Raw genomic sequence first — 27,606 nt, forward strand, 5'->3', positions numbered from 1 at the left:
ATCAGTGGAACAGAAGTTGCCTCCGGAAGTTGTGAAGGCTCCAACACTGGAAGTCTTTAAGAAGATGTTGGATAGCCATTAGTCTGAAACGGTATAGGGTTTCCTGCCTGAGCAGGGGGTTGGACTAGAAGACCTCCAAGGTCCCTTCCAGCCCTATGAATCTATGTTCTACGTTCTTCTAGACTGGGAGTTGAAGTCCACCTAAATTAAAGGTGACACATTATACGCAGCACTGTAAATCTAGCCCTTGACTGGCTCCATCCTGAGCAGAAGAGGGGAGTAGAATAGAATAACAGAGTTGGAAAAGGCCTTGGAGGTCTTCTAGTCCAACCCCCTGCTCAGGTAGGAAACCCTATACCATTCCAGACAAATTCTTGTCCAATCTCTTCTTAAAAACGTCCAATATTGGAGCATTCACAACTTCTGGAGGCAAGTTTAATTGTTGTTCTAACTATTAGGAAATTTCTCCTTACTTCTAGGTTGCTTTTCTCCTTGATTAGTTTCTACCCATTGCTTCTTCTCCTGCCTTCAGGGTGCCTTGGAGAATAGCTTGACTCCCTCTTCTTTGGGGCAACCCCTGAGATATTGGAAGACTGCTATCCTGTCTCCCCTAGTCCTTCTTTCTCTTAAGCTAGACATACCCAGTTCCTGCAACCGTTCTTCATATGTTTTAGTCTCCAGTCCCCTAATCATCTTTGTTGCTCTTCTCTGCACTCTTTCTAGAGTCTCCACATGTTTTCTACATCGTGGCGACCAAAACTGGATGCCGTATTCCAAGTGTGGCCTTACCAAGGCCTTATAAAATGGTATTAACCCTTCACGTGATCTTGATTCTCTCCCTCTGTTGATGCAGCCTAGAACTGTGTTGGCTTTTTTGGCAGCTGCTGCACATGGCTGGCTCATATTTAAATGATTGTCCACTAGGACTCCAAGGTGCCCCTCACAAAGGGAGATCAGCCCTTTGCCCCCTCCCCTCCTTGCCCCCTTACCTGAGAAGCCAACATGTGCTGGGACAGATGGAAGGGGAATGGGGCCGTGGTCCCCGCCGTGCCTTGTGGAGCCGAGAGTCCCCCGTTTTCCAAGCTCCCACCGCCTGCCACCGAAGCCAGCAAGTGTCCCATGCCCATCGCCGAAAAGGCTCCGGGCGCCATGGCAAACTGCGTGGGGTGAAGAAAGAAAGGCTGACTGGCGCCCAGAGGGTTGAAGAACTGCTGACCGTGGAGGCCAGAGAGCGCCAAACTCTGTAGGTGACTTGGATTCAAGTGCGGCGGGCTGTCGGTTTGCACCATCAAAGGGGAGTAGGCTTCCTTGCTACTGCACCCCACCGGGGCGCAATCTCCAGGCAATTCCTTTTTGGATCCTTCTTGGGGCGGCTGCAGGAGGGACTCCTTCCTTCTGCCCTCCAGCTTCTCCTTCTCCAAGGCCAGAGGGGTGAAGAGGGTTGCCTCGCCACCGCCGTCCTTGGAGGCCTCGCTTGCTTTGGCCCGTTCTTTACTCCGCTCGTCCGCCTGCAAGCCGGGACTGCGGTTATGGGGCGGACTAGCCGGAGCCAGGTCAGGACTGGTTCTCTTCAGCCCCGACCCCTTCTCCAGCTCTTGGTCGCTCCCTTTATCTTCTGCAAGGAGAAAGAAGTCACATTTAGCCCAGGGGTAGGTTGCTACCGGCATTACTGACGGTTCGGGGCTCGCGCATGCGCACATTTACACCTAAAAAGGTCTGCGCGTGAGCAGAACGTTACAAAAGGGGGGGATTACCGTATTTTTCGGAGTATAAAATGCACCTTTTTCCCTCAAAAAAGAGGCTGAAAATCTGGGTGCGTCTTATACACTGAATACAGCATTTTTGGCCTCCCGAAACCCTGCCCCCTTCACAAAAATGGACGTGTAGAGCCTTTAGGAGGCTTTCAGAGTGCTCCTGAGGGCCAGGGAGGGCAGAAATGAGCGAAAATGGGCCATTTTTGGCTCACTTTTGCCCCCCGCCAGCCCCCAGGAGCACTCAATAAGCCTCCTGAAGACTATGCGTGCCCTTTTTTTTGACAAAAAATGGGCCCGTTTTTGTGAAAAACGCGCCATTTTTTGCTCGTTTTGGGGGTGCGCGCACCCCCCCCGGATCACTCTACAAGCCTCCTAAAGGCTATTCATGCCTTTTAAAAAAAAAAGACCCATTTTGCGAGGTCTGCAGAGTGCAAATACTTTTTTTTTTATTTGCCTCTTCCAAACCTTGGTGCGTCTTATATTCCGGTGCGTCTTATACACCGAAAAATACGGTACATTTCTGCAATGGAGATTGTTCTGCGCATGCGCAGATCCCAAAATAAAGATGGCGGCGCCCACAATAGAACCGGCTTGCATGCGTGGGCGGCCCGAGTTACTACCTACTCGGCTGAACCAATCCGAACCCGTAGGAACCCACCTCTGGTTTAGCCCCACCAGCTTAGCTGCAAGAGGGAGGAACCAGCGTGTCAGGCCCGGAAGCCATCTTGTGCATTTGGGCCTTCAGGCCTGCCACGTTTTCTACTGTGGGGAAATGGGAGGGGGAATTATATGGAGTATGGGAGATATATATATATATTGTCATAACAACATTCCCTTCTCAGAGTTTCAAGGACATCTTGCCCTGCACCTGGAAGGGCGTGACTGGGAGGCATCTCCAGTTTTGGATGGTGCCTGATTGGGCCACGGGATGGACCTGTGAGTACTGGGCAGGGGCTTGGACTTTTATTTGGGTGAGGAAAACCTGGAAGCTTTCAGATTTGGGTTCTCCCAGATGTGCCAAAATGACATCTCTCATAAAATGGAACTTTGAGGAAACTCAAGCCTTCTTTCATTGGGGGTGTTACTTGGAAACCAGAGACAGCATTCTCTGAGAGCTGAGGAACCTCAAGGCCCATCATCCTTGGGAAGGGGGGCTTTGGTGGGGGGGTTAGGTGTTTTGGATTCTGCAAAAGGATGAAGCTCCTTGGTGCTCTCTGAGCTTGTTGTTTTCTTGCAGACGTTTCCTGACCCTACTAGGTCCCATCATCAGTGCTCAAAGGGGTTGAGGTTCCCTCTCTCTTTATATACTAGTGATTTATCCTGTCTGTGTCGGTGGGAGTGGTTCCTCAACTAGGCAATTGTTTGCTGTTTGAAACAGTAAATCCCACACGCTTCTAGCTTTGGTGATGTAACCTAGTTTGGTAATGAAACGTCTGCCAGAAAACAACCAAGCAAAGAGAGAACCAAAGACCCTGAGTGATTATTATATTGGTTAACCTGCACTCTCTGGGATCAAGCAAGCTGGAACTTAGCCTGTAGCAGCATCAGATTAACCTGGTTTGAGGGAGGAATTTAAGGAGGGTTGGAGCTGGTTAGCAATAGCAATAGCACTTGGACTTATATACCGCTTCACGGTGTTTTACAGCCCTCTCTAAGCGGCTTACAGAGTCAGCCTCTGGCCCCCAACAATCTGGGTCCTCATTTTACCCACCTCGGAAGGAGGGAAGGCTGAGCCAACCTTGAGCCTGGTGAGATTCGAACTACCGAATTGCAGGCAGCCAGCAGTCAGCAGACGTTGCCTGCCGTACTGCACTGCGCCACCTCGGTTCTTAACTGCGCCACCACGGTTAGGAGTTGGGAGGGAGACCACCAGGAAAGCTCCAGGTTGCAGGCTACACTGAGAAATGGATAACTATGCTGCAAACTCTTTGCATGAATGAATGAATGAATGAATGAATGAATGAATGAATGAATGAATGAATGAATGAATGAATGAATAAATAAATAAATAAATAAATAAATAAATAAATAAATAAATAAATAAATTTGCTTTAGAAATGTCCCAAGAAAAATAGATTTCTGGAAGAGTTGTGCCCATTTAAAAACAAGTTGGCCAAATATCTTTAAAAGGATAACCTTGGGGGCACGGTGGTTAGACTGCAGTACTGCAGGCTACTTCTGCTGAATGCTGGCTGCCTGTTCAAATCCTGCCAGGCTCATGGTTGACTCAGCCTTCCATCCTTCCAAGGTGGGTAAAATGAGGACCCAGATTGTTGGGGGCAAGAGGCTGACTCTGTAAAACCACTTAGAGAGGGCTGGAAAACACTATGAAGCGGTATATAAGTATAAGTGCTAATGCTATTGCTATAATAATGTGCTCCGGGAATTTGAAATCCATTCCAGGTGCATCCATGGACGTAAATTACAACTACAGGTTAGTCCTTCACTTATGACCACAATTGAGCCCAAAATTTATGTTGTTAAGTGAGACATTGGTTAAGTGAGCTTTGCCCCATTTCACGACCTTTCTTGCCATCGTTGTTAAGGGAATCGCGGCAGCTGTTAAGTTAGCAACACGGTCGTAAAGCGAATCTGGCTTCCCCATTGACTTTGCTGGTCAGAAGGTCACAAAAGGGGATCACGTGATTCCAGGGACACAGCAACCGTCATAAATATGAGTCAGTTGACAAGAGTCTGACTGTTGATCACATGACCTTGGGGATGCGGCAGTGGTCGTAACTGTGAAAAATGGTTGCAAGTCAGATTTTTCAGTGCTGTTGTAACTTTGAACAGTCACTAAATGAACTGCTGCAGTCCTCGACTTATGACCATTCCTTTAGCAACCACTTGAAGTTACGAAGGCAACTATGGCAAGAAAAGTTATAAAATGGGGCAAAACTCGCTTAACAAATGTCTCACTTAACAACAGACATTTTCAGCCTCATTGAGGTCATAACCCAAGACTAACTGTAAAATGTATAAATGTACAAAATTGCATTAATCTCTCTATATAAATGTGTATGTGTATGTGTGTTTTCCAGCATAACTCTGGAATGCCTCGAGCAATTTCAATCAAACTTGCTACACTAATGACTTACTCTCTGGAGAAAAATATTGTAGGGGGTAAGACACGCCTAAAACCCCTGGGGGGGGGTGTTCTGTTAAGATAAAGCCTGTTGTGCCTTCAAATGGCTTCCACTGTACTGCCATAAATGACTTCTGCTGTACAGCGCAGTGGAGTTGCCATGGTAACGGCTTCACAGGACTCCACAAGGGGGCTCCCTCTGGTAAGGGGGAAAATCCAACATTATAAATTACGTTCGGTCCAGACATTTCCCCCCTCTAATAAATAAACACCCAGACAACGCTGGGTTATCAGCTTGTCTTTACAATAAAGTACGTGTTGTAACTAAAGATGGTTTTTTTTTTAAAAGATTCTTTTTAATAAAATTGAGCAAGCCCCGATCCAATCTGTTTTGCCTGGCATTAGCTCTGCCAAGGACTGGTGACTCAGGAGAAAAAGGATCTTTTTTTAAATAGCTTCCTTCTTACTGGAGAACATCAGATCTTTTGCAGTAAATAGTCCGGTAATCACCCGTCTGCCAAAATAAAAGAGGAGTTTTTTGAGACTTACAGCTTCTCCCTAACTAAAATATGACTTCATATGATCGATAAATTTAAAAAAAACCTCCAAGGCTGTGACCCTACCACGCATTTTTGGGGTGCCTCTCCTTTACTTATTACAGGGGTGTCCAAACTTGGCAACTTTAAGACTTGTGGACTTCAACTCCTAGAATTCCCCAGCCATTCTGGGAGTTGAAGTCCACAAGTCTTAAAGTTGCCAAGTTTGGACACCCCTGACTTATTACTTACAACATGAGGCTTATAAGGAACGATTGCGGTTCTGTGTGCAATGCTCTGGACTCAAAAAGCAATTTGGCCTTTGAAGTCGCAGCATTTCAAAACCTATTTCTGTGCGAACGGCAGGTGGTCCTCAGCTTACGACGGTTCATTTAATGACCGTGGCAACGTTGCACTGACAAAAAAAATGGTGATCGAAATTCAGAGGCTTGGAAATGGCTTCATACTTAGGAAGGGGACAAGAGTCCAGGGGTCACGCCATCCCCTTCTGCGACCTTCAGGCCAGTGAAGTCAAGGGGAAAGTCAGATTCTAACCCGAACCCCTTTTCCACACTTAACGACCGTTGCAGCATTCCCCGGGGGGTCACGTGATTTACCTTCGGAGGCTTGACAACCGTCTCACATTTATGACGGTTGCAGTGTCCCGGGATCATGTCCAGAAAAGTCGTAAAATGGGGAAAATCTCACTCAACCAATTCCTCACTTAGTAACTTAAATTTTGGGCTCCATTGGGGTCATAAGTGGAGGACTCTCCATATAGTGATGATTTGGAGGTTTTTGCTGCCTCTTATAGGTGTAAAAAGATGGCAAGCTTGATCAATTTATTGTTAGTTTATTTGGTGCGAACTTAAAAAAGACGAATAGAATAGAATAAAATAGAACAGAAGTAAGAGTAAAAATAGAATAGAATAGAATAGAATAGAATAGAATTAAGAGTAAGAGTAAGAGTAACAGTAACAGTAAGAGTAACAGTAACAGTAAGAATAGCATAGCATAGCATAGCATAGCATAGCATAGCATAGAATAGAATAGAATAGAATAGAATAGAATAGAATAGAATAACAGAGTTAGAAGGGATCTTAGAAGTCTTCTAGTCCAACCCCCTGCTTAGGCAGGAAACCCTATACCATTTCAGACAAATTCTTGTCCAATCTCTTCTTTAAAACTTCCAATATTGGAGCATTCACAACTTCTGGAGGCAAGTTGTTCCACTGATTAATTGTTCTAGTTTATTAATTTTAATTAATTAATTAATTAATTAATTAATTTTAAAATCAGAAAAGCTTCTGTTTACTAATTTTAAGAATTCCGGGCACTTTCTGAAAGTTTTTAGGGGAAAAGTGACTTAAAAATTCCAGAGGAGAATAAAATGAGTTTCGTACAACCAGCAGGGGGCGATAGATAGATTATATCAGTAGCAAGAAATTGGATTGAGGGGTGCAGACAGCTAATTCTACAGAGACAATATTATTATTTTTTTAAAGAATATTCACCTTCTCCTCCATGAATAAACATAGTTTAAACTTAGAAACATCTCTGCTTCTCACCCTTTTGGAAGCTGCATTTCCAGCTCTGGCAAAATGCAGGAATTTACAACCGTTCATTTAGTGACCGAAGTGACAACGGCACTGAAAAATGTGATTTATGACCATTTTTCATACTTATGACCATCATAAGTATGAAAGTATTCCCTTTTGCGACCTTCTGACAAGCAGAGTCAAAGGGGCAGCCAGATTCACTTAACAACGGTGTTACTAATTTAACATCTGCCGTGATTCACTTAACAAATGTGGCAAGAAAAGTCGTAAAATGGGGCACAAATTTCTCACTTAGCATCATAACATTTTTGGGCTCAGTTGTGGTCATACGTTGAGGACATCCTGTATAAATTAACTGGGTTAGAGTGGTGGATTCTTACTATTATAATTTGGGAAGGAGTTAGATCACCCAGCAGTACATGCAGTCCTCGCCTTACAACCTTTTGTCTTTTGACCATTGAAAGTTATGTCACTGGAAAAAAATGACTTATGGCCATTTTTCACACTTGCAACCATTGCCGCGTCCCCACGATCACAGGATTAAAAATTCAGATGCTTGGCAACTGGCATGTACTTACGACAGTTGCAGCGTCTGGAGGTCACGTGTACAGGAAGTCCTCGACTTACAACTGTTCATTTAGCGACCGAAGTGACAACAGCACTGAAAAAGTGACTTATGACCATTTTTCACACTTAGGGCATCCCGTTGATCCCCTTGGGTGACCTTTTGAGAAGCGAAGTCAAAGGGGAGGCGAGAACTGATTGACAACGGTGTGACTGACTTAACCACTGCAGGGGTTCACTTAACCATTGGGGCAAGAGAGTTCGTAAAATGGGACAAAAGTCACTTATCCGCTGTCTCACTTAGCCACAGAAATGTTGTTCTCAATGGCCTGAATAAGACGTTTTACAGATGGCACCTTCCCCCAGCACGGCTCTCTAAAAATGTTTAAAAATTTTGGCCCCAAATTGTTGGAAGTGCAAAAAAAACCCCACCAGGCACCTTTCTCCATATGTGGTGGACATGCAACGAGGCAAAAAGATATTGGAGAACGGTACAACTATGGCTGGAACAAATGGTGGGAGATCAAACTATTCAAACCAGAAATTTTCCTCCTAGGTATAATACCAGAGAGGTATAAAAAAGTTGTGCTTTATTTAGTTATCCATGTATTGACAGTGGTGTGAATAACCTATGAGTAGTATTGCAAAAAAGAAAGTATCCCATCAGAATTAGGCATAATTAGAAAAATCTTGGCCTGCGCGAGAAGCAGATAGGCTCACCCTCACCTCTGCTGTTTCGGTGCACCCGCAAAGGACTGGGAGTTGTCGCCAATGGGGAGTGAAGGGATTCTCGCGCTGGGGCAGGTTCGCAAGACGATGCATCAGATTCGCCCCCGTCTCTGTCCTGCTTGCAGGGGTCTTCGTACATCCTCAGGGAAGGCAGAGTCAGCTGCTTCCTTTCGGTGGGGGAAAATAAAAGTGGGGAAGGGGATAAGTTTTAATCTTCAGCATCAGCATTTGAGAAGATCCGAGTTCCACCCCCACCCCCTAACTTCCTTCTCCTCTCCAGAATTTCTGGTGCTCCATTACTCCATCACTCCATCACTCAGACATGGGTGGACTTCAACTCCCAGAATTCCCCAGCCAGCAAAGCTGTCTGAGGAATTCTGGGAGTTGAAGTCCACCCATCTTCGAGTAGCCGAGGTTGAGAGGCTAGTATAGTCTCTCCTGCTTGGGCAGAGGGTTGGACTAGAAGACCTCCAAGGTCCTTTCCAGGCCTTACTATCGATATTCTACTTCTCAAGGTCAAAACAAAACCCAGGGGATTCCAAAACGTCCGAACCGAACCGGAAATGGACATCACCTCACTAAAGCTGAGGCACTTTTGAGGAAAACTGACTCCTGCTCAAAAAATAAAAATCCATATGATATGCTTAACGGCAGTGTGGAAGGGGCTTGACGCTGCTTTCTTTCTTGCTTCATTTCTCAGCCTTATATGAGGGATTAACTGGTGGTCTCCCATCCAATGGCTAACTGGGCCACTCCCTGCTTAGTTTCTTCGAGAGCCAAAATGGCCACCGTGGTGCCATTTGCTACTGGGTTACTGACTGCTATGGAATCTGGAGCAAAAAATCAAATCTCCTCTCCAGAGGTGATATTCTACCAGTTCACACCAGTTCAGGCGAATCGGTAGTGGCGGCGGGAGGCTCCGCCCACTCACCCACCTGTCATCACGCGCTCCTGGTAACAAACCGGTAGCGAAGGTAAGAGGATTTCATGCCTGCTCCTTTCCCTTCACAAGTTCAGCCCTCATTTATTTTCCTCCGTGCTAAAAATTTAGCCTTGGTTAATATAACATAGGTGGCTCAGCGGCTAAGACACTGAGCTTGTCCGTCAGAAAGGTTGGCAGTTCAGCGGTTTGAATCCCTAGCGCCGCATAACGGAGGGAGCTCCCGCGACTTGTCCCAGCTTCTGCCAACCTAGCAGTTCAAAAGCAGGTAAAAAATGCAAGTAGAAAAATAGGAACCACCTTTGGTGGGAAGGCAACAGCGTTCTGTGCGCCTGTGGTGTTTAGTCATGCCAGCCACATGACCATGGAGGCATCTTCGGACAGCGCTGGTTCTTCGGCTTTGAAATGGAAATGAGCACCGCCCCCTAGAGTCAGGAACGACTAGCACGTATGCGCGAGGGGAACCTTTACCTTTACCTTAATAGAACATGTTATTTGTGGGTAGCAGAGCAGTTTAGGGACCCGAGAAGCTGTGCTTTAACTGAAGACACCCTCTTTAGCTAAGGCAGTGCTTTTAATGTTGAGTCAAACTCTGTGTAGGGTTTAACAGAATATAGAACAATAGGGTTGGAAGGGACCTTGGAGGTCTTCTAGTCCAACCCCCTGCTCAAGCAGGAGACCTTACACCATTTCAGACAAATGGTTGTCCAATCTCTTCTTCAAAAGCTCCAGTGTTGGGGCATTCACAACTTCTGGAGGCAAGTCGTTCCACTGATTAATTGTTCTCACTGACGGAAAATTTCACGTTAGTTCTAGGCTAGGTCTCTCTTTGTGCTAATACAATTACACAAAGCGAATGCAATCCTTGGTTCCATAAACAGACGCACAGAATCAAAATCACGCAAAGTATTAGTGCCGTTTTATAAAGCCTTAGTAAGGCCACACCTGGAATACAGCATCCAGTTTTGGCCACCACGTGACCAAAAAGATGTTGAGAGTTTAGAAAAAGCGCAGAGAAGAGGAACTAAAATGATTAAAGGCCTGGAGACTAAAACATATGAAGAATGGTTGCAGATAACAGGACTTCCGGTTCCGGCGGCTACGGCGACAGGCAAGCCTTTGCCTGCTCCCGCTCTCCCGGTGGGCTTCCCCCGCTTCTGGGGGGAGCACAGGACGCCGGAGAGGCGTCCTGCCGAGGGAGCGGCTCGCGGAGGGTCCTGGCGTCGGTGGTGGCTGGCGGGGGCTTCTCCGCCTCGTTCTAGGCATCGGGGAGCAGTTTTGGAGGGCGCGTATGCGTCTCGCTCCATGCCGATCGGAGAACGCACTTTTGAACGAAGCAGCGGCGGTATGGTGAGAGGCTTCCTTTCTTCATTCCCTTTCTTTTGAACTGATGGACTTTTCAGCTTTTTTAAAAAGTTTAACTTTCGGATTCTTGCTGGAGGTGCGGCTAGAGGGAGGGGGATTTCCCCCCCCCCTTGGACAAGCGGCTTGAAAAGATTCTGCTTTCGCCCCCAGGGAAAGGAGGAGGGGGGAGAGCCAACTAATGATGCCTCACCCCTGTAAAAGTGACTTTCATTGGACTTAGTTCCAGAATTTATGGGTGAACTGAGAATTCTCTGAACTTTTAAAAGTTTGCTATGCCTCTGAGCCCAAAGCTGGCAGGGCAAGATGGCACACTTCCGTTGTCTTCATGAACTCTGAAACCTGACTCCACCTTTAAAACTCAGGCTTCCGGTCTTTGTCTCCGTGCCACCCAGAAGAATCTCTTGTGGATTGCTATTTTCTGAACCCTCTGGAGAGAAAATTTTTCTCTATTGCTAGACTGACTAAAGAAACTCCCAGCTGCTTGGATCTTCTGCCTCCTGAACTCATCTGCCTGCTCTACTTCTTCAGCTGTCCAGTCTCTACACTGACTGATCTCTCTGTTTTATAAACTATGTCTCCAAAAAGACCACCACCTGGAAAACCTGGTTTTGCTACCTCTGCACCGACATCTGCAACATCCAGTCCTGCCACACAGTCAAAGATTACAGAACTGATGCAACCCAAGAGTACAGAGATGGATTTGCAACAAATGCTTCAGCAACTCATACAAGGCCAGGAAGAAATTAAGAAACAATTAAAGGAAATGAAGGAGGAAATTAAAGAGAATCAAGTCCAAATTTATAAGAACTCACAGAGACTGGACCTCGTGGAGGGTGGGGTGGCGGAGGCGAGGGGGGGGGTAGAAGCTTTGCAGAAGGGTAACAAAGAACTTGATATCCAACAAATGAAAACAGAGTTTGAGAGAATGTCCTTTTATCTTAGATTTCAAAATGTTATAGAAGCAGATGGGGAAAATATAAGGGACATCATGACTAATATCTTAGCTGAATACATACACAAAGATAGACAACAGATGGAATGGGAGATAGACCTGGTCTATAGAGTGAACTCAGCATATGCCAGAACACACAATGTGCCCAGGGAGGTCCATATCAAATTTCTTAGGAAAAGCACAAGAGACACAATTCTGGGGGTACAAAGGGGGCAAGCATTGACATATCATGACAGGGAGATAACCATCTTGAAACAGATCCCCAAAAAAATTAGGGAGAAAAGGAAAAATTATTTGCAATTGGCGAATAAATTATACCAGAAAGGGGTGTGGTTTAGATGGTTGATGCCTGAAGGGATGCTGATATTCTGGGAGGAGACAAGAATTAGAATCAATACACCCATAGAGGCTCAGGCCTTTATGGAAAAAAATAAAGCGATCCTAGAAAAAACAGAAGATTTTTCAACGGTCACACAGGACACGGGAGGGGCTGGAGCTCTGCCAGCGGGGGGAGAAGGGGCAACATTAAGAAAGCTCAGATCACAAAAATGAGTAAGAAAATCACAGACTGTTATAAACAGACCGAAAGTAATAATGAAATTATACCTAGACTATATATTATAATATATAAGCTGATTGAAATATCTTTATAGAAGTGATATGCTGATTTTATACGATTTTGTATTAATGTTTTATACATAGATGTACCTTATGAGTTTGGAGGGAGGGGGCATCTGCCATACTTGCAACTGCCAAAATTTGTATACCATTCCACTTACCCTTTTCCTTATAAATGTTTTAAAAAACCAATAAAACTTTTTTGGGAAAAAAAAAAAGAATGGTTGCAGATAACAAAGGGGTCTGGTTTAGGTGGCTATTACCAGAAGGCATGTTGATTTTCTGGGAGGGCAGCAGAATTAGAATCAACACAGTTATGGAGGCGGAGGCTTTCACTAAAAAACATAATGCTCTCCTAGATGAAATGGGGGATGGTACACAAGAGACGACGGAGGGAGGGGCTGAGGCTCTGGCAGCAGGCGGGGGAGGGGAGGATGCAACAATTAGAAGACTCAGGAAAGTGATTTGAAACATTATTGCAATTGTTGTTATAATGTACCTTTACGGAAGTGATACAAAAGAAAATGATTGAAATATACTGATGATTTAGTGCAGGGGTGTCCAAACTTGGGAACTTTAAGACTTGTGGACTTCAACTCCCAGAATTCTGGGAGTTGAAGTCCACAAGTCTTAAAGTTCCCAACAGTTTGGACACCCCTGATTTAGTGTTAAACTCAAAACTGCTAATATCTATTCAAATGTTGAGGTTTTTCTTTTTAACTCTTGTTTGTAAAAGCTGTGAGACTTGGGGGGACTGCTCTCCCCCACACGATGTAGCTGTCAAAAGGTTATGATACCCCTTTGAACCCTTTTTCCTTGGAAAATTTGTAAAAGTCAATAAAACTTGTTTTTTTTTTAAAAAATGGTTGCAGGACTTGGGTTTGGCTAGTCTAGAGAAAAGAAGGACTAGGGGAGACATGATAGCAGTCTTCCAGTACTTGAGGGGCTGCCACAAAGAGGAGGGGGGCAACTTATTTTCTCATCCTGCCTTCAGGTGCTTTGGAGAATAGGTTGACCCCCTCTTCTCTGTGGCAGCCCCTCAAATATTGGAAGACTGCTGTCATAGCACTCATAATCTTGTCTTCTCTCTTCTCCCCCCCCCCTTCTTCCCTTTCTCTGCAATTTAATGAGTTGGATATAAATCCAGCAATTACAATAATACAATACAATAGTAGAGTTGGAAGGGACCTTGGAGGTCTTCTAGTCCAACCCCCTGCCTAGGCAGGAAACCCTATACCGTTTCAGACAAATAGCTAGCTATCCAACATCTTCTTAAAGACTTCCAGTGTTGGAGCATTCACAACTTCTGGAGGCAACTTCTGTTCCACTGATTAATTGTTCTCACTGTCAGGAAGTTTCTCCTCAGTTCTAAGTTGCTTCTCTCCTTGATTAGTTTCCACCCATTGGTTCTTGTTCTGTCCTCAGGTGCTTTGGAGAATAGCTTGACTCCCTCTTCTTTGGGGCAGCCCCTGAGATATTGGAAGACTGCTATCATGTCTCCCCTAATCCTTCTTTTCATTAAACTAGACATCCCCAGTTCCTGCAACCGTTCTTCATATGTTTTGGCCTCCAGTCCCCTAATCCTCTTTGTTGCTCTTCTCTGCACTCTTTCTAGAGTCTCCACATCTTTTTTACATCGTGGCGACCAAAACTGAATGCCGTATTCCAAGTGTGGCCTCACCAAGGCATTATAAAGTAGTATTAACCCTTCACGTGATCTTGATTCTATCCCTCTGTTGATGCAGCTTAGGACTGTGTTGGCTTTTTTGGCAGCCTAGGACTGTGTTGGCTGTGTTGGCTTTTTTGTGACTTGTAAGTCATGTTTACGGCAAGGTGCTATCAAAACCCAGGCATCAGCAGGTTGTTTAATAAACCACGATTAAACCAACCACAGTTCAACACCTTGGATGAACACAGTGTTTGATTATAAAGTTGGGTTAAATTCTCTTGTTTTCAGCAAGCTGAAGACTTAATCCAGATAGTAAGGCTGCCCACAAAAGGTCTGAGTAAACACGAATAAAGTTGCAGATAACAACCTTACAATACAATTTTGTGAATGGTGGTTCCAGAATTCAGCCCACTCTACAGCTTAATCCCAAGGAACTAAATTTAGGATGGCTAACTAAGGTTAGGAGAAAGTACAGGACCAAAAAAAGAACAGCATTTGCCCATAGAAATCCCACTTATTTATTGACAACAAGGAAAAAATATATATTCCTCAATTTTACCTTTTTTCTCTCCGTCCATTCCCCGTATCTCGAAATCCTTTTGCAAAGGGATTGTTGTCTATTTTCAGCTGGGTGATCTGAGAAAAATTAAAATAATGCTCAGAAACAGGTCGAAGGTCCATCGAGCTGGCCAACTAAGTGAAGTCAAGGTCATACTAGCTACAGATTTGGGAAATACCTGGTTCGGGATTCCTGGTTTTTTTTTTTCTCCTCTTGACTATTTGTTTAAACCAGGGGTGTCCAAACTTGGGAACTTTAAGACTTGTGGACTTCAACTCCCAGAATTCCCTGGCTGGGGAATTCTGGGAGTTGAAGTCCACAAGTCTTAAAGTTCCCAAGTTTGGACACCCCTGGTTTAAACTATTTCAATGGACCACTTTAATACGCTCCCTTTTCGGTAGGCCAGAAGGAAGATTCTTTGCATTCAAAAATTTCACTTTAAATATAAGTCAAAAATCCCTTGGAGGTGAGAAAGAGAGGGAGGGGGACTTCAAAGAATATTTTTAAAAATGCCGAATGTGTGAAGACAGACTTTGAATGGGGGCGTACGGTATGTGAGTGTACTTTCATTACAGAGCAATCCTAGGTAAGCTTTTTTAGGATGTCTGCAGGCGTCTTTATTTGCAGCCTCTAAATCAGGACGTGTAGAAAAGTCCAGGCACAAAATTCACTAATAAAGGAGAATATTTGTAGATCAGGGTTGAAACGAGGGGTCCTTGGTGCTCTCTGAGCTTGGCTGTTTTCTTGCAGACGTTTCATTACCAAACAAGGCAGCATCATCAATGCTAGAAAGGAAGTGGAGTGTGAAGAAGAGGATGAATGTGGAGTTCTTGGTGCTTTCTGAGCTTGGTGGGATTTTTTTGCAGACGTTTCATTACCAAACTAGGTAACATCATCAGACCTCATAATTTTCCTCCTCCTCCCCTCCAAATCCTGCTTGCTTCCAGCATGGATGATGTTACCTAGTTTGGTAATGAAACATCTACAAGAAAACCACCAACTCCAGAGAGCACCAATGACCCCATAGTCCTCCTCCTCCCTCCAAACCCCACTCTCTTTTAGCACTGATGATGTTCCCTAGTTGGGTAATGAAACGTCTGTAAGGAAACCACCAAACTCAGAGAGCACCAAGGACCTCAGAGTCCCTTTTTTCCTCCTCCTCCTCCTCCTCCTCCTCCTCCTCCTCCTCCTCCTCCTCCTCCTCCTCTTCCTCCTCCTCCTCCTCCTCCTCCTCCTCTTCCTCCTCCTCCTCCTCCTCCTCTTCCTCTTCCTCTTCCTCCTCCTCCTCCTCTTCCTCCTCCTCCTCCTCCTCCTCCTCCTCCTCCTCCTCCTCCTCCTCCTCTTCCTCCTCCTCCTCTTCCCAATCCTACCCTGAGCTACAATTATTCTCTTCTATTAGTTTTGGGGAGTTCCTGCATTCATGACCAATTAAAGTGTTATGTCAAACCATAAGCAGAATGCTTCCTTAAGAAGGGAGCAGACTAACCACAATCGAAGGAAGGGAAGATCTGTGTGTGCTTTCTGATACAAAGGTAGACTGCCTTTCTCCATGGGAGTTCAGCTTCCACTTAGCTCTTTCCTGACCTTTCTTAATAACTTTGTTCTAATTATTTCACTGAAAGCAAATAACTATCAAGGTAAGAAATTGCAAAAACTCTTTGTCCTTGGGGTTTGAGTGAAATATCAAGAAATTTTGGCTGAGGCCTGTTCTTTAAAAGGGAGAGAGAGAGGGTCTGGTCATTTTAAGCCTCTAATCACACCAGTTTAGCTTGTAGGACGAGCCATTAGATCTTGGGATTTCTTTTAGCCCCCCTCCTTAAAAATTAAAAAAGGGGAAGATTTTAACATTTCCTTGCAAGAAACTGCAAACCACTTAGAATAGAATAGAGCTGGAAAGGACCTTGGAGGTCTTCTAGTCCAGCCCTCTGAGAAATACAGGAAGTCCTCAACTTACGACCGCAATTGAGTGCCAATTTTATCTTGCTAAGTGAGACATTCATTAAGTGACTTTTGCCCCATTTCATGACCTTTCTTGTCACAATTCTTAAGCAAATCACTGCAGCGGCTAAGTTAGCCACATCGTCTTTAAGTGAATCCGGCTTCCCCATTGGCTTGGCTTATCCAAAGGTCACAAAAGGGGACCACGTGTCCCCGGCAATCATCATCAATAGGAGTCAGTTGTCAAGCATCTGACTGTCAATCACATCACCCCCGGAATGCTGCAATGGTCATAAGTATGAAAATTGGCCATAGGTCAAGGCGTTCAGTGCTGTTGTAATGCCGGTCACTAAGAGGACAGTTGTAAAGTCAAGGACTATCCTGTATTCCCCCCTCCCACGTTTAAAAACAGAATATTGCAGAAATAGAGACATTTGGATATTTGGATAGAAGAAATGTTTGGATAGAAGAACGCGCGAATTGCGGGATGGGAGGGGGAGAGGCCCTGGACTCGGACTTTTGGAGGGCAAAGGAGGGGGCAGGGTTAAGGTTAGGATTATGGTTAGGGTCTCCCTTACCTCCCCCCCACCCCATCTCTGAGCCCGGAGATCTAGAAAAATCGATTTTACAAGGACTTTTTGCCTCCCACTTTTTGGCCTCGCCTGGTGGCCTCGTAAATTTGAAGGGCGAAGGCCGTAATCGATTAACGACCCTACAACGCAGGGCCCACCGCGGAGAGAAAGCCCCCAAGCGAAAGTGGGAGGAGGGAGACGGGCAATGAAAAAAATCTCCCCTCCCCTCCGAGCCCTTTTTCCTGCGAGCGTTTGCAAAAGAAAATTCCCCGCGTCCTTCCTTCGCTCCCGGCTTCCCAAAAATTTAATTCCGATCCGATTTCCAGCCGGGGGTGGGTGGGTTTATTATACCTTGGATCCGGACTTTAATTGAACTTTAAAAACAAACTCAGAGCTTTTTCTCCCCCAGGTCCCAATTTCCTTCCTTCCTTCCTTCCTTCCTTTCTAGAGCTCAGCGCCGCAAATCAAAAGCGCCTTTCCCGTAAAAGAGAGGTTTTTGCTGCGAGACCAAAAAAGCGCTGGATTTAAATGGGGTTTTCTTGCGTGTGTTTCAAGAAGGCTGCACACGCCCGAGCCGTGTTGGAAACCCGGGATTGGATTCCCACAACCGGGCCAGGTAAAAGACCTGCCCTTGGGGGGGAAACAATTTTGGCTTTGTTTGGATACTCGGCTGGATCGATTTTACAATTTTAGGGACTGGATTTTTAACAGATTGCATTATGCAAGCAAGCATGTATTTTTCTCGTACATTTTAGTTTCGACTTTCTATAGATATACGTGTATTGTCTGCTACAACCTGTCAATGACTAATTCAGCTTCAACCGCAATAATACACGGGCAAATAATAGATTCAAACTCAAAAGTAAACCGCTCCAAACTCGATTGCAGAAAATACTTCAGCAACAGAGTGGTCAACGCCTGGAATGCTCTACCTGACTCCGTTGTTACATCCTCTAACCCCCATAGCTTTAAGTTTAAACTGGACCTCACCCCCATTCCTAAGAGGTCCATAAAGGGGGGGGGGCGCATAAGCGCACCAGCGTGCCTACCGTCCCTGTCCTATTGTCCCCATTTATTCGTACCCATTTCCTGTGTTCGTGTCCATGTTTATACTTATACCTGTTATCTCGTACATGTTTGACAAAATAAATAAATATTGATGGTTTCGTTTTAGTGTTGTAAGCCGCCCAAAGTGGTGAGATGGAAGGCAGACAAATTTAATAAATAAAAATAAAGACTTCCCGATTCATGCATTCGGGAAAAGCCTACAACCTGATTTATTCAATCGGCAGTATAAGCTGGTTGGGGGGGGGATTCAGCCCCCAGTTTTCTACCCCCTTGCCCCTTTTCCTGTCCCCCAAAATTCAGGGAATACTGGTCGGTGCTTCCAAGCGGCCCCTTGTCCCAAGTTGGCTAAAGTTTGCAGAATTAAGCTAAAATTACATCGATAAAAAGTCAGAAACACTTCTTAAAACTCCAGACAAAAAAAATCAGCAGGATGAAGGGAGGGGTAGTTTGTTCACAGACACACACACACACAGGCACGCGCGTATGTATGTATGTATGTATGTATGTATGTATGTATGTATAGGGTTTCACAGATGAAGCATTCCCTTCCAATAGTCATATAGACATATTAAGAGCCAGTTTGCTGGCCTAGTTAAGCTGCTGGCCTGAAAAACAGGAGGTGTGAATTCTAGTCCTGCCGGAGGCTTGAAAGCTGGCTGGGTGAGTTTGGGTCGATCAACCAGGTGTCTGAGAGTTCTAGTCCCGCCTGAGGCCTGAAAAGCTGATTGGGTGATTTTGGGCCAATCACCAGGAGATGGTGAGTCTGAAAAACCAACTGGGTGACTTTGAACCAATCACCAGGAGACAGGGAGTTCTAGTTGCACCTCGGTTTCAGAGACTTTGGGCCAGTCCCTTTCTTTCAGCCCAATCCACCTTACAGGGCTGTTCTTAGGGGGGGAAATAGGAGGAGGAGGAAGGAGTATTGCATATGTTTGCTGGCTTGAGTTACCTATAAAATAGCAATAAAGGCAGGATACAACTGAAATAAATAAATATATAACCAGCCCTGCATATTAGATATTTAAGACCAGAAGCTCTGCCTCCAGTCAAAAATCGTAGAGCAGGGATTAGATTTCTCTTTCTTAATATCAGCCTTAAGTTCCACTTTGACGGGGTGTGTTACCTGTCCCAAATTCTTGAACTTGTTTAAAAAATAGAAGCAAACTGAGATTAGATTTATCTTTCCCTAATACTAGCTTTACACTCCGCTTTGATGAGGTGGCTACCCGTCCCAAATTCTTGGTCTTAAAAGAGAGGGAGGCAGGGAGGGAGGGAGAGAGAAGGAGCAAAAAGAGGCAAATCCTGGAAGCTTAAAGCTGGATGGAACCTCCGCGGATCATGGCAGTCTATCTTGAATTACCTATCGGAAATCTTTTACTGTTTCGGCCGGTTCGGTTTTCAAATCTAGCCGCTTTGGAAGTAAGAGTTGAAAGTATAGGGGAAGCGGGGGGGGGGACTAACCAGGAAACACCCCTCCCTCAACCCTTAATCCCCACCCACCCAAATCCTTACCTTGTCATTTTGGTAAGCGGTCACCGCGATGAAGTCGGTTTCGGGGAACACGTATGTTCGGAAAGTGCTGTAGGGTAACTTGAGGATGTCATTCGCTCTGACTATGTGGAACCTCGGCTGGTACTTATGCATGGAATTGAGGATCGTCTGTAAAGGAAGCGGGGAAGAAGAAAAAAACCGGGTTAAAAGCTAGGAAAAGAGGAAAAGGGAGGAGGAGAAAATCCAGACCTCTTTTAAGCACAGCTGTGTGAAACTATCAGATAGATAGATAGATAGATAGATAGATAGATAGATAGATAGATAATATAGATAGATATAATTAGATACCTAGCTAGCTAGACAGACAGACAGACAGACAGACAGACAGACAGACACAGGCAGGTTGACAGACAGAGACAGGCAGGCAGGCAGGCAGGTAAGTAGGTAGGTAGAAAGGGTGATAGATAGATAGATAGATAGATAGATAGATAGATAGATAGATAGATAGATAGATAGATAGATAGTTATGGTTGTAGATGTAGATGTAGATGTAGATGTAGATGTGTGTGTATGTATGTATGTATGTATGTATGTATGTATGTATGTATGGATGGATGGATGGATGGATGGATGGATAGATAGATGATAGATAGATAGATAGATAGATAGATAGATATAAGAGAGAGAAAGAATAAATAGATATATATAGAGAGAGATTAGAGATAGGTAGGTAGGTAGGTAGGTAGGTAGGTAGGGATAGGGATAGGGATAGGGATAGGGATAGGGATAGGGATAGGGATAGGGATAGGGATAGGGATAGGGATAGGGATGGGTGGCTGGATAGGTAGGTAGGTAGGTAGATTATCCAGACCTCTTTTAAGCATCGCTGTGTGAAACTAGCACACTTTTTACACAGACACACACAGAGAGACAATCACACTCTTTTACAGACACACACCTCCTGATTGTTTTGTTTTTACGCTGGGAAAAAATCCCATCGCATCCTCCCCCACCCTCTCAAGTAAAGTTAGGGGGGGAAAACCACCCCTATTTTGGAGAAAGAAGACAAAGGAGATCTTATGATGAAATACGTTCACAGTATATATATTAATCCGAAGCTTCAACTCGAATTTTATTTTTATTTTTTTCTTTTGCTAGTAAAAGCAAGGATGATTTGGTGCCGCTTGTGGGGAGATGTAGAAATTGAATGCATCCATAAAATGGTTTTGCTAGGGGGGGTAGAAAAGACAGAGAGAAAAATTCCGAGGGAGGCAAAGCCAGTTCCGAGAGAGGGAATTGCTGTCTCGTGTATTTGTTTTTTAGTGGGGAAAAATAAATGAAAGAGCAAGAAGGTAAAAAGCTTTGTTTTAAAACGGCTGGCTCAGGTAAGCGACGTTAGGAAAAGGGGGACGTTTAGGGAGCTTCCTTACGAGTAAAGCTTTAAAAATTGAGGCTCAAATATGCTTTGCTTTGGGTTTAAACCAGAGAAACCTCACATTGCTTGGTGTGCTTCTATGATACACAACTGGCTTTTTAAAAAATTTATATATTCATGATTAGGAATTATGGGGCAGGAAAATGGGATAAGACAACAAATAGACCTGAAACCTAAGACACTTTTGTTGGGCATGCTTCCAGGAAATTATAATAAGGGTAACACACATATTTGGTTCTACACATCCTAAAAGCAGCTAGGATCGCATATGGACAATGCTGGAAAAACCCAGAATGATATTATAATAATAATAATAATTTAAAAAAATCTGGAATGTGCAGAGATGGATAGAGTAACCCTAAAAATTAAAGGAAAAGAAGATTCGGACTATTTCATAACATGGGAACTATTCTATAACTGGTTAAATGACAGATACTGAGGTTAGAGGAGTGGGATTAGGTGAAAAATGGCTTACAGGAGAAAGAAAAACAGATGAGTAAATATTTTTGACGGTTATATAATCGATACCATAATGGAAGGTAATATATACTATAATATGATTGATGTTATTGCACACTTGTTTATATATTACCGCCTATTTGATTATACATATATGATTATAATGATGCTGATGAGGTTTGAATGCTTGTATGTTCACACTTTGGACGTCTAGCACACTGCTCAACATAGGAAGGAAATGTATGATATAAAACAATTTTAAAAAAATATTTTTTTAAAAAAAGAGGAATTATTGGACAGGTAATTCTCGACTAACGAGTACAGTGGGGATCAGAATTTCCAAGCAAAGTGGCCATTCAGGGAGTCATGCCCAAATGGCGTTCTCTTTTTGTTAAACCAATTGCATCTGTCGTTAAGTGAAGCGCGAGGTTGTTAAGGGAATCCACCCTTCCCCTCTTAATCTGGGTTTGTAGAATGATGATCCCTTTGGATCTGGGGCACTGCAACTGTCCTAAATACGTACCGTTTGCCAAGCGCCTGTGGGTCGTAAGTGTGAGGACCGGTCACAAGTCACATTTTTCAGGGCCCTTTGTCGCTCTGAATGGGTTGCTAATTGAACGGTGGTAAGTCAAGGACTACCTGTGTTGGAGGGGAGTTTAGGAGATGGTTTTCCTGTGCTCCAGGCCATGTCTAGAGTTCTGTCTTTCGTGTTTCTTTTTCTCTAGCTTTTTTACACACACACACACACACACACACACACACACACACACACACACACCAGTCCCCAGGCCCAAACCCCACCAAAGCTCAGCAAGGAATTGAGCCCAAAACCTCAATCTGTCAAGCTTCACTCGTGAGGAAGTTCCCTAAACTTCTCCCTACTCTTAAATAGAGAAATAAAAGTCGATCCAGAATTATACCCACTAGTAACAAGACAAGATTAATACGAATAATTCTGACCGTTTAAAAGTAGGTAGGAAAAGTCCCAGTTTCTCGGGGGAGAGGGAACAGTTGGAAGCCCCCTCCCCTCCTTTATGGGCTCCCATGGAAATCCATAGGTCTGTCAAAAGGACTTTTGCTGGTTACACCCACGTCTTTTGATCATCCCGACGGGCCGCTCAAACGTTTTACTGCACAGTAAATCGGAGTGAACCAACAGAAACCCGCCTCTTTGCTCGCGGCCTCCCTAAGGCGCTAGTCCTCCGCACCTCGGCTGCAGCCAACCCAACCGACAAACAGCGGAGAGCCGCAGGAATTCCAATCCGACAACCCCCGACCACACGTTCTCAGGCGGGTGTTTCACCGGAGCTGGATTGAAACGAAGAGGGCAGCGCAACCCCACACACACACAACTTTTCCACTTCCACGGAAAACGGATCGGCCGGAGATCTCCGGAACCAAAGCAGATCCGTTTGGATCTAAGATCCTGGCGAATAAGAGAACGCCGATGTTCGGTTGGTTTGGTCTCCCTTTTGGGCGAAGAGAAGAGGGCGGCGCAGAGCGAGCGATCCTAAAACTTAGCTCGGGGGATCGAGAGGGAGAGAAGGAGCCGATCCACCAGTCTGGGAACTGCCTTGCTCTCCCGAAAAAGTTGAAGAAAGAGGGCGCTACCCTCCAACTCTTGTGTCCTTCTTCCCACTTCTAACCGGCTCGGATCTCTTAAAAGGGGGACAGGGACAGATACGGGCAGTTCATTTCCAGGTGGAAGGAAGGAAGGAAGGAAGGAAGGAAGGAAGGAAGGAAGGAAGGAAGGAAGGAAGGAAGGAGGGTGGGAGGGAGGGAGGGAGGGAGGGAAGGCTTGGATCTCTTAAAAGGGGGACAGGGACAGATACGGGCAGTTCATTTCCAGGTGGAAGGAAGGAAGGAAGGAAGGAAGGAAGGAAGGAAGGAAGGAAGGAAGGAGGGTGGGAGGGAGGGAGGGAGGGAGGGAAGGCTTGGATCTCTTAAAAGGGGGACAGGGACAGATACGCGCAGTTCATTTCCAGGTGAAAGGAAGGAAGGAAGAAAGGAAGGAAGAAAGGAAGGAAGGAAGGAAGGAAGGAAGGAAGGAAGGAAGGAAGGGACAGAGACACAGACACAGAGGGACAGAGAGAAAGAATAAAGATAGATTAGATAGATAGATGGATGGATGGATGGATGGATGGATGGATGGATGGATAGATAGATAGATAGATAGATAGATAGATAGATAGATAGATAGATAGATAGATAGATAATCATCAACCACTCAATCGATCTAGGGAGACTAACTAGTGCCCATTGGATTCCCGAGCCACAATGGGAGACGATCCATAGGTGAATTCAATCAGGTTCACTCCTTCTGGGACAGAAGCCCAGGTTACTAGTTCGGCTACTAGTTCGAATTGGGGAAGATGGGACCTGTAGTCCCATCAGCCCCGAAGAGGCCTGGATGGAGGGGTGGGAGCTGCCCTAATTATTTGGCGCAGGGTTCCCTTCTGAAAATTAAGGGGGGGGGGACTTTTCCCAGCGACAAGCAAAATCTCTAAGTGACTCAGAAGTCAGGCCCTGCGACCCGAATGAAGGATCCGGGAATCTAAGGATCCGGGAATCCAAGGATCCTTAAAAGCAATCCGTTTCCAACCAGATCTACCTGCTTCTGGAAACGCCGTCGAGGCTTAACGTTAAAGTTACACCCCAAACTTATCTAATTGCTCGCCATGGACCTCCTGAACATCCAGGCCTATGTGTCTAAAACACGGAAACACATTCAGGCGTGCAAAGAGCGAACCGAAGGAAGTCAATCTCAAATCAGGCACTATTGGATTACTAGACCAGGGTTGCTGTTTTTTAAAATCGTTTCGCAACCGTGTTTGGCCTTCCACTGCCCCCTCCCCCCCAAGTGATTTTCAGAAGGATCTGGACCCCTCCCCATTTTGGACTCCCAGAATAATAATAATTATTATTTCTATTTATATCTGCAGCATTTCACCACTTTTCTTGAGTTGCTCATTCATTTAAACTGAATTCACGGCGGATTTAAATGAACTGGAAGCCCCAGTATTTCAAACCATTTCATATTTTTTTTACAAGGTACATTTCTCTGTGTGTGTTTGTGTGTGTGTCTAGTTCCTCCGAAGGAAGCTTCCGTGAACTTCAAAAAGAGGCTTTCACTCAAACCACTTTAAGAAGAATTCCAGCCTCTGTCCGTTGCCAATAGATGCGACCCGGCTGATAATTCGAATTAAAGGAGTAGGTGAGATCAATCCTAAAACGGAGGCAGCCAAGGTGCGCTTCATAAACAGATTGAGCTGGCTTCACTCAATTGAGCCGGAAGCCGAGGGCCTCTTCTTGAGGGATTTTATTTATTCAACTTTATTTATTCGATTTATACAGCCTACCATCTCGCCTATGCGACTCCCCGCATATGTTGTGCTTGAGTTCCCAACACGTTTCACCTCTGATTTCACATGGGCGGATCTCGAATCTCGCTACAAGGTGCTCGGTTAAAATACGGCCAAGTTAGATCGTGGTTAGATTAGGCTACCGTGGGAATAAAACTGTTGGAATTACAAGAAGGAAAATAATTTAGGCTAGCTCCTAGCTCAAGCTTATCTCTTACTCCAGGTACTGTTAAAAAGATTTGTCCCAGGCCTGAGTCCAAAAATCAGGCTAGGTTAAAATATGACCAAGTTAGATCGTGGTTTAGGCTAGGTTGGGAATAACACTGGTGGTGTTACAAGAAGGAAAATAATTTAGGCTGCTCCCAGCTCAAGCTTATCTCTTCCTCCAGGTATCGTTCAAAAGATTTGGAGCGAACCTATCTGAGTCCAAAAATCAGAACAAAGGAAGAGATGGCGCGTTGCCCCCCCCCCCCCAACAACCCGGGTCCTCATTTTACGGACATCCGGAAGGATGGAAGGCTGAGTCAACCTGATCACGAGGAAGCGGGGCCTCGACTCCAGAAATAACAATTCACACGCCAGTTAAACTCGGAGACTCGGGATTTCAGCTCCGTTTTAAGCCACGAACCTGCTCTGAAGTTTTAGTATGGGAAAACGCTTTCTAATTGCAATCGATTTCCGTTCAAGCCAAAGGGGCCTCGCTTTTGATTTATTATGGGATGGAGAGCGGAAAGTCTTGAGCCTGACCCTTTCCTTGCGAAGCAAGCAGCGGAACTTGCTTTTAAACTCTTTACGTTAAAATCTATATTAAAGCAGGCGGGGGATAATAAGCCTCGCGGGAACGAACGGGTCACGGTCCTCGGAAGGGAGATCCACTCGCAATTGTCGCTTCCTAGTCTCAAATTTTTTTGGGGGGGATCAATCCCAAATCCTAGTTGCCCAAGGGTTTCTTTGATTTCCTAAGGTTCCCCTTGCACATATGTGCTAGTCGTTCCTGACTCTAGAGGGCGATGCACATCTCCGTTTCAAAGGCGAAGAGCCAGCGCTGTCCGAAGACATCTCGGTGGCAGGCAAGATTCAACGCAGGAAACGCTGTTCCCTTCCCACCAAAGGTGGTTCCTATTTTTCTACTTGCATTTTTACGTGCTTTCGAACTGCTAGGTTGGCAGAAGCTGAGACAAGGAACGGGAGCTCACTCCGTTATCCGGCGCTAGGGATTCGAACGGCCGACCTTTCTGATCGACAAGCTCAGCATCCGGTTGATTTCCTTACTCGCAAGCAAACCACTCCAGGAGCAATTTCTGCGGTCACCCTGGAGTCACAGCCTTATCCTCGCCGATACGGTTTTATTACCCGTTTAATAGGATGGCGTTCTTAAGGAATATTCGTAATATTCCTAATACCCCTCAAGACCCGGGTTGGTTTCCTCGGGGGCGAGCCCTCTGACCAAGAAGCGCCCTAAGTCAAAGGGCAAAGTCCCAACGACCGACTCACGAGGAGGCGTTGCCGAGCCATCCAAACGAAAAGCCACACAACAGGGTAACACAACACAATCGGAGAAAATAATTAGGAGGGAAAAAATGAGCCGGGCTGAATTCTACGCCTTCCCCGTTTGCAAGCACCCCTTTACTCGATCTGCGGGCAACTCTTCCCTCTCCTCTCTTTCACGCCAGCTCCCTAAAAGCACATTTCTTTAGAAAAGGGGAAGGTGGGTTCCTGTGGCAAGCTCAGGCCGCCTTCCACTCTTACGGGGGAGGGATGGGGGGGGCACGCCGGACTTTGGAATCAACGAGATCCTTTGCTCCCCGCTTGGTTCATTCAGATGGTTCTTGGTTTCCTTTTTCTTTTGCCACAGGGAGGCAAAAAGCTTTTCACCCTGGCAAATATCAGGGGTTGAATCTTTAGAGGCCTTTAGAAAAAAGGCTCCGCCGTTTTTCTCCTCCTCCTCCTGCCCCCCCCCCCACCTCGGAGCATATGAGGCTCACGATCCAACTCAGGGACAAGTTCAAGGCGAGATTCCTGCGCTCAGTTAAAAGGCAAGAGGCCTTTGGAAGGAGTTGAGGTGGTGAGGAAGGAAGGAAGGAAGGAAGGAAGGAAGGAAGGAAGGAAGGAAGGAAGGAAGGAAGGGGATGGAGGAGAGACAAAGAGGAAATGAAGGAAAGAAGGAAAGGAATAGGGAATTGGTGGGGAAAGAAGGAAGAAAGGACAGGAAGAAAGGAAAGGGGAGCGGCAGGGAGGAAGGGAATGGAGGAGAGAGAGAAGAGAGGAAATGAAGGAAAGAAGGCAGGGAGGGAAGAAGGAAGGAAGGGAATGGAGGAGAGAGAGAGGAGAGGAAATGAAGGAAAGAAGGGAGGAAGAAGGAAAGAAAGAAGGAAAGAATGAAGGAATGGAGGAGAGAGGAAAGGAAATGAAGAAAGAAGGGAGGGAGGAAAGAAGGAAGGGAATGGAGGACGGAGAGAGAGGAGAGGAAATGAAGGGAAGGAAGGAAGGAAGGAAGGAAGGAAGGAAGGAAGGAAGGAAGGATGGATGGATGGATGGATACGTGTTGGTAACCGGCCTTGCACTAAATCGACCCCTGCCCTTCAAATAACCATTTCTCTACTGGTTCCATTGAGACCTACGAATCCAAATTCCCACCACCCACTTTTCTCTTCCTCCCACGCGAAGCCAGGTTGTTCCCTGCTAAACTCGCCTTCGTTGAGTGGGATAACCCTGACGACGGTGGTTGTGGTGGGGTGGGGATCTTTAAGAAAGACTCCTCTTCCCCCAACGACCGACCCTCCCCACCCCAGATCCAAAGAGGCCCAGGAGGGCGAAGAGGAAAGAGAGAGAGAGAGAGAGACATTTAGCCTTTACCGTAGTGCATTAACCGTCTCATCCCTGCAGGCAGTTTCTCTCTTTCTGCTGCAGGCTTCGAGGCAGAAATTTTTGTGTCCTGAATCCCACCTTTC

At 45.4% G+C, this 27,606-nt stretch overlaps 1 protein-coding gene across 1 annotated transcript in view; it reads right to left on the reverse strand.

Moving 5' to 3' along the window:
• The window catches only part of TBX2 (T-box transcription factor 2), a 57,314-nt gene that overhangs the window by 19,910 nt on the left and 9,798 nt on the right, over positions 1-27,606 (reverse strand). The window contains exons 3-6 of the mRNA XM_081945934.1: positions 19,421-19,567; positions 14,331-14,407; positions 8,225-8,394; positions 990-1,615 (exon numbers count right to left, since the gene is read on the reverse strand). Of these exons, the coding sequence (XP_081802060.1) occupies positions 990-1,615; positions 8,225-8,394; positions 14,331-14,407; positions 19,421-19,567 (1,020 nt within the window). The remainder of the gene's footprint in view (positions 1-989; positions 1,616-8,224; positions 8,395-14,330; positions 14,408-19,420; positions 19,568-27,606) is intronic.

This window comes from Natrix helvetica (assembly GCF_964273705.1).
Source record: "Natrix helvetica genome assembly, chromosome: 2".
NCBI classification, from domain to species: Eukaryota; Metazoa; Chordata; class Lepidosauria; order Squamata; family Natricidae; genus Natrix; species Natrix helvetica.